The sequence below is a fragment of the Falco naumanni genome, chromosome 11 (genome assembly GCF_017639655.2).
Source record: "Falco naumanni isolate bFalNau1 chromosome 11, bFalNau1.pat, whole genome shotgun sequence".
In the NCBI taxonomy this organism is placed as follows: Eukaryota; Metazoa; Chordata; class Aves; order Falconiformes; family Falconidae; genus Falco; species Falco naumanni.
Window position 1 is genome coordinate 23,486,706 of NC_054064.1, and position 13,466 is coordinate 23,500,171.

The 13,466-nt window shown below is 59.5% G+C and overlaps 3 protein-coding genes across 4 annotated transcripts in view; 2 read left to right on the forward strand and 1 right to left on the reverse strand.

Annotated features, from left to right (window-relative positions):
- The window catches only part of IPO13 (importin 13), a 32,129-nt gene extending 28,652 nt beyond the window's left edge, over nt 1–3,477 (forward strand). Inside the window, exons 16-20 of one of the 2 annotated variants that reach the window (XM_040610414.1) lie at nt 1,991–2,057; nt 2,216–2,274; nt 2,401–2,490; nt 2,642–2,823; nt 2,932–3,477. In XM_040610414.1, coding sequence (XP_040466348.1) covers nt 1,991–2,057; nt 2,216–2,274; nt 2,401–2,490; nt 2,642–2,823; nt 2,932–3,031 — 498 coding nt within the window. In that variant the 3' untranslated portion in view covers nt 3,032–3,477. The remainder of the gene's footprint in view (nt 1–1,990; nt 2,058–2,215; nt 2,275–2,400; nt 2,491–2,641; nt 2,824–2,931) is intronic. The other variant, XM_040610415.1, reaches the window with a different exon arrangement.
- Nucleotides 3,478–3,979: 502 nt separating this feature from the next.
- Nucleotides 3,980–6,599, reverse strand: DPH2 (diphthamide biosynthesis 2). Its single transcript, XM_040610416.1, has 6 exons — nt 6,396–6,599; nt 6,180–6,292; nt 5,790–6,010; nt 4,968–5,606; nt 4,639–4,824; nt 3,980–4,535 (listed from the first exon to the last, which is right to left on the reverse strand). The coding sequence occupies exons 1-6, from the start codon at nt 6,534–6,536 to the stop codon at nt 4,405–4,407; spliced, it is 1,431 nt and encodes a 476-aa protein (XP_040466350.1). The 5' UTR covers nt 6,537–6,599; the 3' UTR covers nt 3,980–4,404.
- A 232-nt stretch (nt 6,600–6,831) lies between these two features.
- On the forward strand, nt 6,832–12,785 carry ATP6V0B (ATPase H+ transporting V0 subunit b). Its single transcript, XM_040610047.1, has 8 exons — nt 6,832–7,002; nt 9,286–9,334; nt 9,808–9,891; nt 10,345–10,422; nt 11,016–11,085; nt 11,422–11,473; nt 11,885–12,075; nt 12,467–12,785. Exons 1-8 carry the CDS (start codon nt 6,936–6,938, stop codon nt 12,491–12,493), a joined length of 618 nt encoding a protein of 205 aa, XP_040465981.1. The 5' UTR covers nt 6,832–6,935; the 3' UTR covers nt 12,494–12,785.
- The last annotated feature ends 681 nt before the right edge of the window (nt 12,786–13,466 follow it).

Below are 13,466 nucleotides of genomic sequence, written 5' to 3' on the forward strand. Positions count from 1 at the left end.
ACAAGGTGCCATCTCATGGGGCTAGAAAGCACCTCTGCATGTGTGCCCGGATTGGGCTTGCACTCTGCGGTTGCTTGGTGAAGGTGTCCTTTAGGAAGGAGCCCTCCCAATACTGGCACGTTTTCCCCCATGGCACTGATTGAGGAGCAGATGCCGCAGTGAGTCTGCAGGAGAGCTTACGGGGCTCTGCCTGCCGTGGGTCTGGTTTGGCTGGGAGGAGCACCCTGCAGGTAGGTGGCAATGTGAGCATGTTGGAAGAACCTTGTGCCAGCTGAACAGTCTTGCAGCGTGCAGGACTCGGGTTAAAAACAGTTCCTTGGATGGGCAGGGTAGAGAAACCTGCAGCTGGGTGGTATTGCAGGAGCCAGCTGCCCTTGAGCAGCATGCTGCTGTGGGAGAGGCTCATAGTTGCTGCTCTGGAGCCCACGCCAGGGCCCCAGTGTTAGTCTCCCATGGCTAAAACTACAAAGTCTTTTGCAAGAATTTGTCCGGTGTGGGGCCAACTAGATGACATCAGCCACGATGGGTGGGGTGTGTTTCTAAACCATTGCCCACCTACTAGCTAGCCTTCTGATGTTGGTGCTAGCTCATCAGGAGGGATGATGCACACAGTCTGTATATACACACAGGTATAACATGGCCTCTGATCGCCCCTGTGAAGGTCTTTGCTTGTATCTAGCAGGAAAGCAGGTCCCTGCGATTGTGCCAGCTCCATCTGGCACAGCGATGCCTTTGGTGCCCAGACCTGAGTCATCTCTTGCAGCGTGTGATACAAAGGGTCAGAAGGGAGATGGGGTGACCCTGAAACCTGCTCCTCAGCTGCTTCTCTGCACTGGGCAGATGGCTGTGGGCTTTCCCTGGAGAAGAAGAGGTGGGAAATGAGTCCGATTTTGCTCCAAGTAGAGACCATGGCTGTGGGCAGATGGCCATGCATCCTGGGCACTGCCAGCTGAAAGCTGTCCCTCTTTTCATCCCCAGGAGCAGACTTGGAGGCTAGCAGTGGCCTTGCACTCAGCTCAGCACAAGGGCTGCCTGCCCTGGTATCCTGCTGTCCAAGCTCCAGGCACAGAGCGGGGCCACTCCAGTGCTGTGGCTGTTGTTCCCCTGTGTCACAGTGACAGCAGGGCAGGAGGCATGGCTGCCATCCCCAGTACTGGCCCACAGCAGTGGGCATGGTGGCATGGTGGTCAGGGCACGGATGTGGTCACCTTACGTAGCAGGGCTCACTGTGGCAGGGCAGAAATTCTTCCCGTGGAGTGGAAGGTGCAGGCTGAAACATTTCTTTCCGGTAACTGCCCAGTGCCAGCACAGGAGGGACCAAGCCACTGCACGAGGTGCCATAGCTCCACGTGTCCCCAGCAGCAGTGGCTGACCCCCCACAGAGGCTGGTGGGATTGCTGTGTGGCAGAAAAAACCCAAAGCTTTTCTGACCACAGGTTTGCTGCTCAGGAACTGCCAAACAATGTTGGTGTCTCATCGTCATCTGTGTCCTGGAGCCCAAGCAGTGCAAGCTGCTAGTCCAGTCTGGGGTTATGGTGTGAACCACTTGCTGTGACCCCAGGGATGCCAACATCATCAAGAGGAGAGGAGCAAAGCACACAAGTGACCAGTCTCTGCTGAGCCTGGCATGGCTGTCCTTGTCCTGGGAGTGCTACCACTGCCTGGCCTACTCTGGAGGGACAGGAGTCCTCTGTCCCGTCTCTGGGACCAAAGCATTTGTGTGTACACTGCTGTGGCATCTCTCCTCAGGTCCTGGGGTCGGTGGTCCCTGAACGTAGCAAACTGCGTGGCTGATGGACATTTTCTTGGGGGTGGGGGGGTGGGGGAAGTGATGGTTTCCTGCTGTACTCTCTGAATCTGCTGTTTACCGTGAGTGTGCCCAGGTAAGTGTGCGTCCAGGCAGAGGCTGTCTGGGGCACTGGGTTCCTTGGAGGCTTCCTGGCTGCCTCTGCAGCGCTGGGTTTATGCTGCCTGTCTGTGTGCCTTGCAGGCTCTGAAAAGGAAGCCGGACCTCTTCCTGTGTAGCAACCTGGATGTCAAAGCAGTGTTTCAGTGTGGTGAGTACCACGGGCACGGGCTCTGAACTGCTCTGCAGAGAAGCCAGCTTGCTCCTGCAGAGCTGGGCACAGACCAACCAGGGGCTGGGGACCACAGGGCTGATTTAGGATGACACATGGGGGTTTTGGCTGCTAACTTGAGTGATTTCTGCCTACAGGTGTTCTTTCCCTCAAGTTTCCTGAGGCCCCAACAGTCAAAGCATCCTGTGGCTTTTTTGTGAGTATTGTGGCATCGTGCAGCCCACTGAGAGCTGGGAGGGCGGGAGTGGGGCTGCAGGTTGGGCAAGAATGCTGCAGTGTGGAGCCTGCTCTGGCACTGAGCTGGCCGGGCTCTGTGTTTCAGACCGAGTTGCTGCCCCGCTGTGGAGAGATCGCCCCGGTGGGACAGGTCGTGCATGAGAATGGCAAAGTGCTGCTGCAGGCAGTGCTGGAGGTGAGATGCCAGGACCACGGGTGCATCGGGCAGCTTTAGGCTCTATTGCTGAGCAGCACCCCTGCAGAACTGGGGGCACAGCCCACCAGTTTGGGCAGGTGCAGGCATGGCGACATGGGGGGCTCAGCAGGGTCTGTCTGCTCTGTGGCAGGGCATCGGTGGCCAGGCTTCCCGCAGCCTCATGGATCACTTTGCAGAAATCCTCTTTGCCTTGAACAAGCACTGCTTCAGCTACCTGAGTGTCTGGATCAAGGAGGCCATGCAGCAGGATGGCTTCCCCTCAGCCCGCGTCAGCCCCGAGCAGAAGGAGACCTTCAGCCAGCAGATCCTCAGGTTCGTGCACTGCTTGCTGTGGCTGTGCCCCATGTGTGATGGGAATGACCCATCCTGCATGGCCTGATGTGTCCCTCCTGCTTCATGTTTGTCCCCTCCCTGTCTTAGCAGAGAGCGTGTGAACAAGCGGCGAGTGAAGGAGATGGTGAAGGAGTTCACCCTGCTGTGCCGAGGGCTGCATGGCACAGAATACACAGCAGACTACTGAGCACCTGGCCAGGACCGCGGACAATTTGCCCGGACCAGCTCTTCCCTGCAAGGAAGCCCCCATCCTCCCCGCCCTGCTGCAGTACGGCTCATAGAATAACCCTCCACCTAGAATTAACCCACTCGGGACGCTCCTCAGCTAGATTTGGTGGCCACATCTCGGTGTCAGCATCTTTGTTTCCCCCAGCATGCTCCCCCCTCACAGGGGACAGGAGTGCCGGCTGCAGGAGGTGGCAGCGGGGGAAGCCTGGGCAGGGCTGCCCTGCACCTGGGCTACCAGCCCTTCCCCAGAACTTCCCCGTGGGTGCCTGTGCCCCACGGCGGGGAGGCTGCCCCTGTGCCCACGGCAGTGGCTGGCTGGGCAGGGTGGCTTGCCCCCTGCTCATTTGTATGTGTGTGGTTGGGAGGGGGGAGGCCCTGCACCTAATTATATTAAGAATATTTCTATGTTGTGGCTTTCGTTATTGCAGTGCCTGGACTGCCTGCACCTTGGCTCAGAGGAAAAGCCAAGCAGAGGGGCTTAAAACAAGGTTGGGAGGCCTCAAAGCCTCCTGTCCTGGCTTCAGGAGGGATGGCAAAAAACAGTCCCCCTTGCTCACCACGCCGTCCTTGCCCAGCACAGAGCAGGTCACAGAGAAGAAACAGTCCTACCCCACATGAGAGGGGCCAGACTCCACCCCCGCCAAATGCAGGGTCCTCCCTGCAGCACAGGGGGGGTGTGCCACAGTGCTGCTCATTAGAGCAGGTAAGGGGCTTGCTCACGCCCAGAGCCCTCTCCCACTTGCCTTAGTCCCTCTGCCCAGCCTGCAACCATGCTTTCATTTCTGGGGGTCCTGGTTCCAGTCTTCTGTTCTCTCAGGCTGGTTTCAGCTGAGACACAGAGCTGTGCTCCCCAAGCAGGCATCATGAGCTGTGTTTTCACTCTGGCACACCTGGTGTCAGCCCTGTCTGTGCTCCTCAGCCCGTGTTTTATTCTAGAAAATGATTCATTACAAGTCCTTTTCCATTCAGCTTTAGTTAGTAACAGTAGCCCACAAAAGCCTCAAGTCCTCAGACTGTCAGCTTGTGCAAAGCTCTAACTTTTGCATGTAGGGCCAAAACTGCCCTGGACTGGGGAACCTTCAGAGGCTGGTCCAGGCCAAGCACCTCTCCTGGCCCTGCTGCTGCCCTGGCTGTAAGCCCCGGGCATCCCCGAACACACACACCTGCTCTCCCACCACAGTACTACTGACCCAAAGCTGCATCCAATGCAAGGCCAGTTGGTGGCAGGTCCAGACCCTTGAGAGACCCTCACAGCTCCAACACTTGTTGGCTGGCAATGCTTGGGCACCCACATGGCCCTGTTTCTGGCTGGGTGCCGATGCTGCTGCTGAATCAGGGTTGCTCACGTCCCTCATCCTCATAGGCAATGGCAATCCCTCGTCGGCCCTGCATAGCCTTGGAGATGGGCGTCTGCCCCAGCTGCTGCTCCAGACCCCGCCAGCTGCGGGACTCCAGGAAGGAGGCTGGAAGGAAAGAGAAAAGGAATTAGGAATTGTTACTGGAAGCAGGGAGGCAGCACCTCCCCTGCACCAGGGCTCATCCCCACCAGAAAACCAAATCACAAACCAGCAGGGCTGATCTCTGCAAGGGCCCGTGTCTGGTCCCTGCAGGCCAGGGTAGTGCTAGGGGGCAGCTGGGAGGCTGGGGGCTCGCAGAGGTGGGTGGCACGCATCTCCCCTGTGATCAACGAGATGTCAGGAATAGCTTGTGCTGCAGGGATGGCCGGTGGGAGTTCAACATGTGCACAGGCACCTGTTGGGAAATAGTAACATTAGTCTGATACTCATATCTATCCTCCAACCAGCACAGAGCTGAGACAACTGTGACCTCCGGGTAAGGGAGCTTAACAGGACATGCCCTGGGAGGGTGCTGGGCAGCTAGTTTCTAGCTATTACCTGGCAGCAGGTCTCGGAAATCAGTGAGGTAGTTCCCTGTCCATTCGCGGGCTGGGTTACAGGCCAGCTCCAGCTCATAGGGCGTCACAATGGGCCGGTAGAAGTCGCTGGAGTCCAGCAGGGAGTTCTGAGCACAGGCCACCAGGACAAAGATATCCACCTCCAGGAAGTTGGCCAGTTTGGCAGGGTTTGGCTTCCCCACAGCCAGTGTGTAGCTGCGCTTGCCAGCCCGGTGCAGAAGCTCCCGGAGGTGTTGCAGCACAGCCAGGTAGCCCGCCACGCCAAGGGTGCCCACCAGGATGCCCACCACGTGGGCGTCCCGGGCCCGCTCCACCAGGTAGAGGCGTCGCATCAGGGCCCGGTTGACATTGAGAGTCTCGTGGCGGCCACAGCCGGTGGTAGGATCAAAGGAGCTGAAGGGGCAACGGTTCCAGGTCAGCATGAAGCTGGTGAGGGCCAGGCCCTCGGCTCCCACGTAGAACATGGCACAGTCCTGCAGCCCTCCTGGTGCCTCCACCAGGAACTGGCGACCAAACCGCCGCTCCTCTCCAGGTAGTGCGGGACCAGGAGGGTCCCCACACACCACTCTAGAAAAGATGACATTGGGGTACTCAGGGCACAACTCCTGCTCCAGCTCACCTGAAGGGAGAGAAGAGTGAGAATGAAATGTGCCCACAGAAGGTGGGGCAGCAGATTAGGGGAGAGGAGAAGACAGAAGTCAAGGCTGACAGTGTCTGGGGAGTGCCTGCCTACTCTCCTCCTGGCATCTCTGCAGAGCTCAGAGCAGCACCAGAGACCCCCTCCCTGCCGCAGAGCACTCACCCATTGCATGGGCATAGACCACATCGCTTAGCACCACCACACGGCTCTGCCGGTCAGGGTAGAGGTCCCGGAAGGTCTTTGCGCAATGCCCGATGTCCAGGGGCTGCCGCCCGAAGATGTGCAGCACCGGGAGCTTTCTGCAGGGGCTGAGGCAGGCTGGGCCGTAGTGCAGCACCGCCTCAGCACCTACGTGCTCGGCGGCCACTTCATCCACACAGCAGCTGTGGGGAGGACCCTATGTCAGACAAGCTCTACCCCGTAGAGCTCTTCCTTCTCCACGGCACCACTATCCCTTGCCTGAGCAGCTCCATCCCTCGGCCCTACCAGGCTGGAGACGGGTAGCTCCATTACTGCCCGTGCAGAAACCTCGGGACATGCCCCCACACCAACCTGCCGTACGTGGTGTCTCCTAGGACGTACATCTCGGCCCCGGTCGCCTCCTCCATCCGAGCCGCCAACGCCGCCGCGTCCGCCAGAAGCTCGTCGGGGAACTGGAGGGCGACCTGGAGGCGGGGGGGGGGGGGGGGGGGGGGGGAGAGGGGGTGAGGCACCAGGGAGGGGCGGCCCGTAGCTCCCGGCCCTGCTGCGGCCCCCGGCCCCACTCACCTTGCGGAACCCGCCATCCCGCACGAAGGCGGCGGCCCGGTCCGTCTCGTAGAAGCCGTCAAGGTCCCCTCGCGGCGCCGCCGTCGAGCCCAGCTCCCGCCGCAGCGCGGCCTCCCCGTCGCTACTGAAGGCTGTTGCCATGGCGCCAAGGGGTTGCGGGTCAAGACCGCCACGCGGGGCCCCTGCGCCCGCTTCCGGGCTGGGGCGCGGAGTCGGCCAATGATAACTCGGCACCGCCCTCCCTTCTCCCGGAAATCCCGCCCTTTCTGGGGCGGGACCTATCGCACTTTACGGCAGGGCGGTGAGGGGAAGAGCAGCCAATGGGAAGAGGCGCCCGTCGCGGCGCGTTACGATCTAGGTAGATCCCGCGCGGCCGTCAGGCCGGGCAGCCAATAAGCGGGCGCGGCGGCGGTGGCGTCACGCTCTTTCCGTCCGGACGCTGCGGTTCCGTTCACGTGACCCGCGCGGGTCAGGTGACGCGCTCGCGCTCGCCCCCGGCTCGGCCCGCTCCGTCCCGGCTCGGCCCGCGCCGCTGCCGCCATGACGGGGCTCGCGCTGCTGTACTCGGGGCTCGGCCTCGCCTTCTGGACCACGATGCTGGGCGTCGGTCAGCGGGGCCGGGGGGGCCGGGCGGCGGGCCACAGGGTCGGACCGGGGCCGCGGGGCAGGAGGGGGCTCTGGGCGTGAGGAGAGGCTGCAGGTCGGGCCTGCGCCCCCGCTGGCCGGGGAGGGGCTGGGGTGTGGCGGGGAAGGACGGCGGGGGTTGAGGAGGTGTAACGTTAGTACCCCGGTGGCCGAGCTGCCGGCGGGAGGGCTGGCCCGTGGCCTGCCGTGGCACCGGGAGCGCTGCTGTGGGGCTCCTCAGCCTGGACATCACCCCCGGGTGCTTTCAGCGGCTCCCTCGGGCGGCTGGGGCCCCTGGCAGCGCCGTGTAGCTGCCAGCTCTCGGCACTCTGAGCCTGTCCAGCCTGAGCGGCTGATTTGCTTCTCTGCGTGTGCCGGAGTGGAAAGGTGCCGGTGCCAGTCAGGGGCTGTGTTTGGTTTTCGCAGGGCAGGGGAGGTAAATGCAGGTGCCTGTTTTTTCAGGCTGTGCTGGTTAATGTCTGCTGGATGGAGATCACCCTCCCGCTTTGCCAGGCTGTGGCGGCATAAGGAAATGTGCAGGTTTGTCAGGATCATTGCAGACCCGGTGCATGGCAGCTTCTTGCACCCCAGACTCTGCTGCTGATGGCATTGGGCTCAGCAGCACTGAGGATGGGTTTACTGCCCAAAGGGTAGCAGGAAGATTTTGTGCTGGAGCTGCTAGTTATTTCCTCTTTCAGTGCAGAGTGAAGTGTGACCATGAGCCAGTCGGAGGCTGGGGAGACCTTGGCTTTTGCCTCAGTATTTGGGTGAGGGGAGAGACCGAGTCAGAAGCAAAGGGTGTCTCACTTCCTCGTGTTTCCAGGGCCTTGTGGAACCCAGTGTGGGGCACGGGGCTGCCTTAGTGGATTCTCTGAATCACATGGCTTGCGCCAGTGCAGATGCATGTTGCGAACTTTAGACTGTCGGAAAATCTCAACAAGTTGAGCCCACAGGCTCTTAAGTTCCCGTCCTGTTGCAATCCCTTTTCAGGAAAGGCACAAGCAGGAAGCGATCTCGCCCTGTGCAGTGTTGCGGTGGTGCCTCTTTGTGCTTCCTCTCGTTGTCCTTCCTCTCCTTGTCCTCACCCCTGCTTTGGTCCTCTGGTCCTGGTGACCCAGCTTACAGGAAAGTGTCCTTCGCCCTGTTTCTCTTGTGTATGAATCCAAGGCTACACCTGCCTGAAGAGATGGAAGGTGCCCTGAGGATCTGCCCTGAGCCGGTTGTAGTTCTTTACCACTCCTGGGGAGTGGGGGCAGCTGAGGCTGGCTAGGTTCAGTTCCTGCTCAGCCAGCCAAGCAGCAAAGCCAGAACACAAGTTGCAAACTGGCTGGACCTAGCACCATAGAGATCGTCCCTGAAGGTCACCCAGTATGCAGGCTGGGATGTGGCCTCCCTCTGCACTCCCTGGCCATGGTGGTACCGTTCCTCATTTGTGTGTGTTGCTGCAGGGGAGGGAGGCACCCTGATTCTGCAGGCAGGAGTGACCAGTGTTACTGCTTCCCGTTTTGGGGCCAGCTCGCCTGGTATGTTCTGCCGGTGCACTGAGCCCTGAGTCAGGCATGGAGTGGTTTGGCACATAGGAACAGTGGGAACATCCCTGCTGTGAGGCTGGCAGGTCTCCCTACACTGCAGTGCTGAGGTCTTATGTGGAATGAGTTGTCCTGCGGGTCTTGGCTATGGGCAGGGAAGGGCTCCTCTGACCTGGGGCATGTGGTCGTGCTGGCCATGTTGTGGCTTGCCATCATCCCCTGCCTGCAGGCTGTGACTCACTGGAGGAGGGAGCACTGGGACATGTGTAGTGACCTCTTCACTGCTTTTAAGCATTTCAGAAGTTTCCTGTTTATTCTTTTCTTGACTGTATGCAGGGTCAGTGTCACACAGCCACTGGCTCTAGTCGGCAATGATAGAGCCGTCCCTTCACCCTCCTTATCTGGTGTGGGGACAGTGTGTGTGCAAGAGACAGTGTGACAGACAGTGCCACGCTGCCTGTGCTTATCTGTTCCTCAGGACGTTAGGTCACAGTCTCTTTTCCAGCTGCACACTGTCAGCCATGCAAAAAGCAAGTATCTCTTCTGGTCTGCAGCCGTGTTTCCCGCTCATGAGCTCAGAGCAGGGCAGGGTTTTGGTGTGAGCACCTCTGGATGTGCCTGGGCTCTGCAGGGCTACTGCGTGTGACACCAGGCTTTGCAGGCCGGGGAGGAAACAGCAGTGCCGGGCTGGTAGTTGGTACCTGTCTGAAGGTCTCTGTGTCACTCTTGCTTTCTAGGGATCTGCTACACAATATTTGACCTGGGTTTCCGCTTTGATGTGGCCTGGTGAGTTCCCTGAAAATGCTGGCATCCTCAGGGCTGTGTGAAGTGGGTGGTGCTGGCAGTGCCTGCCAGGAACAGTGCTCGTTTCTGAGTGATGAGCAGTGGTCACTGGATTGCAGGAGAACAAGAGCTACAGTGAGTAGGGCCTCAGCTCCCCAATAAGTGGGATAGATGCAGCCCACGTGTATGTCTGGCTGGCTCCATACAGGATCCTGGTGCAGCCATCACTGCCTTTCTCACCACCTCTCCCAGCCCAAGCTTTCCCTTCACGGTGAGGGTTTGGGGGTGAGATCTCTGTCCGTGTGGGTGAGGGTTCTGAGTTGCTGGCTGGCAGAGACAGGCTCTCATGTCCCACTGTCTGGCAGTCCACAACCCATCTTGGGCTGCATGATCGAGTGGGGGGTACCTGCTTTGGGGCTGTGCACTGTGAAAAGGGGGACTCAGCCTGTGCTAACTCAGGGCTCGCTTCTCTTCAGGTTCCTGACAGAGACCTCACCCTTCATGTGGTGCAACCTGGGCATTGGTCTAGCCATCTCCCTGTCCGTGGTGGGAGCTGCCTGGTGAGTGCGTCTGGCTCTTCATCAGGCTCCTACTGTCCCACCTTGGTAGCTGTGTAAACACTGTGGTTTCCCCATGGCAGGCAGTAGCAGGACAGCATGTACGTGTGGGGCTATGCGGGTCACTGCAGCAGTGGGGCCAGGTTGCTGGGCTCCTGGGGGGGTCTAGGCAGGCTGCCTCACAGGCTGCAACTGCAGTGGAGAGGCAGGGATGTCTTTGGCTCTCTGGAAGCCGTACCCCTGAGCCCAGGCCATGCAGTGGCTCTTGTGCCCCAGCAGTTCCGCTGGCATAGGTGGTGAAGCTTGGGACCACTTCTACCCTGGGGGTGGACAGGCCAAGCCCACGTTCTCCCCCAGCTGCATGACTGATTCTTGCTCAGCTGGAAGATCCTGGTTTCCTTATTGAATCCTTCTGCGAGTACCAGACCCTCCACCAACCACCCTTGTCTGCCACAGGGGGATTTACATCACAGGCTCCAGCATCATCGGTGGTGGAGTCAAAGCCCCTCGGATCAAAACGAAGAACCTGGTCAGGTAAGCACAGACCTGGGGTTAGGGCTCATGCCATGCCTGAGCAGGTCCCAGCCCTGTGCAGAGGCTCCTGACCCATCTCTAGCTGGGTGCTGCTGGCAGACGGATCCTTGCTGAGCTGCTGCTGCTGTTTGCTTTCAAAACAAAGAACCCTAAAGGAGCCAGAGTGCTGATTTGAAGAGTCGCTGTGCAATATCATGCAGTGAATGAGCCCAGTGTGTTCTAAACAAACACCATGAGATCATATTTCCTGCCCGAGGCGAGGGTTCCCCTGGCCAGACCTTGCACAGCCATTCCCTGAGGGAGCAGAAGGGGGCTAGCAGAGGGCAGGGCTCCCCGGGCCTGCTTCCCACAGGTCTGTCACAGCTTACTTGGGTGGCACAGCACAACCAGCACCCGACCTTTGTGTTTGGCAGCTCCCCCTTGTTTGAGAGAAAAAGGGGTCGGTAGGCTGGACTGCCTTTCTGCCCTTGGCAGCAGTGGGACAAGCTCGGATATGGCTGTGGAGGGGTCTGGCTGCTGACTGGCTGAGCATGAAGTGGTGGGGGCTGCTCCGGGTGGAGGCATGGCACTCAGACTTTGCCTTTCTCCCACAGCATCATTTTCTGTGAGGCTGTGGCCATCTACGGGATCATCATGGCAATTGTCATCAGTAACATGGCTGAGGTATGGGAAGATGTGGGCTGCCCTGCACCGGCCTTGGGGCAACAGTGGGGATAGGCAGCTGGGCAGGGGCCAGTGCTGTGAACAGTGGCCTTGTGGGGACTTTCGGACACTTGTGGCTCTGGGAGCACCTGGGCGGGTGGTCTGTGTGGTGGTCCTTGTCTGTGCTGAAGAGTAGGTTGGGGGAGCACACACAAGGTGAGTGTCAAGCCACCCAGGGACATGGAGTCAGGGAGCAACTCTGGCCAAAATATGGCTGCCTCATGCTGTATCAGGGACAGGTACCTCTCCCAGGGACCACAGACTTGGCGCTAACGCAGACCCTGTGCTTTCTCTCAGCCTTTCTCTGCAGTCACCCCAGAGGCAATTGGAGCCAGGAACTACCACGCAGGTAAGGACTGCTTGATCCCTGGTGCCATCGCTGTGAGCATTGCCACAACCCTGACTGCCACCTTCTGACCGGCCCGTGGCCCACTGCAGGTGCCTGAAGGACATGTGACTCTTCTGCCAAAAAGCAGCTTTTTAGTTACCTTTTCAAGGCCCTCCTGCACCCACGGGGCTGTGCTGCCCAGCAGCAGCACTGCTCCTCCCTTGGGTGGCAGAAGATTGCTGTCACCTGCTGGCCTGGCACTGCAGGAGCTGCTGCGCACCCTGGAGCAGTCTTCCTTCCCAAACAGGAGGATGTTGCTGATGCTTGGCAGCTCTGGGGCTTCTGTCACCTCGAGGCAGAGCTGCTGCAGCATGCCCCAGGTGCAGGTAGAAGGGGGTTACCCCCTGCTCTTGCAGTGTTCCTCTCTCACAGGTTTCTCCATGTTTGGGGCTGGCCTGACCGTGGGGTTATGCAATCTCTTCTGTGGGGTCTGCGTGGGCATTGTGGGCAGCGGGGCTGCCCTGGCTGACGCCCAGAACGCCAGCCTCTTCGTCAAGATCCTGATCGTGGAGATCTTTGGCAGTGCCATAGGGCTGTTTGGGGTCATCGTCGCTATCCTGCAGGTACCTGCCTCCTGGGGCCACAGGGTTTATGTGAGCACAATGTGCCTGTCATCCTGGGTGCTCCTCAGCTCCAGGGAGAGACACCTGGGCTCCAGCACAATCCTCTGCTCTGGGGCAAGGAGGCTGCCCACAAGGTTTGGGTGGGGGGCACAGCTTTCCACACAGCATGCCGTGCCTATTTGCAGCAGCCTGCTGAGCTCTTTTGATGGCCCCTCTGAGCAACTGTCATGGAGGGTGTCACCTTGGGTGCACCATGTGTGGTGCTCATGTCTTATTGGTGGGGCTGATAAGCTGTCTTCAGCTTCTGGATGGTTTCAGGGTGCTTGGGTGGGACTGGGATGCTGGACTGGGGTTTGTGGGGCACAGCCTAACCTCTCTTCTTTCTTTCTAGACATCTAAAGTAAAAATGGGCAACTGAGCCCTGTCCCACCAAGCCTGTTCCAGCCTGCCCCAAGAGGTGCTGTATATACTTATTTAATGTTTCTATCCTTGACTGGGGCAGGAGCTGCCTAGCAGCAGGAGCCTGGCTGTGCAGAGCCCCATCCTGCTGATCCGTCGGCCCCTTGGAAGAAACAAATTTCTCTGTGTGAATTCTGCCCCCAGCAGCCAGGCCCAGCCCGTGGGGCCCTGCTGCTGCGTGTCCTCGGTGTGTGTAGAATCAACCACCAGTGCAATTCTGTGTCCGTGAAATAAATATGGTTCTCATCCAAGGATGCAGCTCTTCCTCTGCCCCGTGCATGCTGGGGAGGCTTGCAGAGAGCAAGTGGTGATTTCAGCTAACCCTCTGCCTGAAAATTCCCCTCTGTGCCTCTGGCAAAGTCCCTGTCCTGCACCAGGAGCCTGGTGGTGTCCTCCCTGTGTGGGGTTAACCTGCTCGGCCTGCAAGTGGCAAACTTCTCTGAGCTGTGGGAAGGCAGAGCTCTGCTTTGCTGCCCAGAGCAGGTAGGAGGCTGCTGTAGCAGGCAGCAGCAGCCCCATGCTGCCTCTGCCAGGCTCCTACCGGCGCTGGCAGTGCCCCGTGTGAGGCAGGCGCAGGCACAAGCTGGTTTGGGCCCTTCGGCTCCCATCCAGGTAGTTTAGTGCAGAGGGAGTGTACACGATATCCGTAGCTCCATTGTGCAGCTGGGGAGCGCCAGCCAGAAGGGTGGAGGAGTGAAGCTTTTGCCCCTTCCAAGGCTGTCCTCAGGCAGCAGCTCCCTCGTGTGACTGTTGCCTGGGGGGTGCTGGGGCTCCCTAGTGTGCAGTGCCTCTGTCCAAGGGGGGCCGGCAGCGGGGACGCTTCGTGCTGCCTCTGCTCCCCTCTCCCTGGCTGTGCTGAACACAGTGTGGGAAAGCTGGCTGTGGACAGCTGGGCCTGCAGCTCATCTGCTGCTTGGGGGAAGGGAAGAACA

What these genes read in the sequence shown, in the direction of transcription:
- ATP6V0B (XM_040610047.1), top strand. Translation starts at nt 6,936, where the DNA reads ATGACGGGGCTCGCGCTGCTGTACTCGGGGCTCGGCCTCGCCTTCTGG. An exon ending in TCATCAGTAACATGGCTGAG is followed by an intron (nt 11,086 to 11,421) that starts GTATGGGAAGAT and finishes GCTTTCTCTCAG; the next exon opens with CCTTTCTCTGCAGTCACCCC. An exon ending in AGCCAGGAACTACCACGCAG is followed by an intron (nt 11,474 to 11,884) that starts GTAAGGACTGCT and finishes CCTCTCTCACAG; the next exon opens with GTTTCTCCATGTTTGGGGCT.
- DPH2 (XM_040610416.1), bottom strand. Translation starts at nt 6,536, where the DNA reads ATGGCAACAGCCTTCAGTAGCGACGGGGAGGCCGCGCTGCGGCGGGAG. An exon ending in GGAGACACCACGTACGGCAG is followed by an intron (nt 6,011 to 6,179) that starts GTTGGTGTGGGG and finishes TCCTCCCCACAG; the next exon opens with CTGCTGTGTGGATGAAGTGG. An exon ending in TTTCCGAGACCTGCTGCCAG is followed by an intron (nt 4,825 to 4,967) that starts GTAATAGCTAGA and finishes ATTTCCCAACAG; the next exon opens with GTGCCTGTGCACATGTTGAA.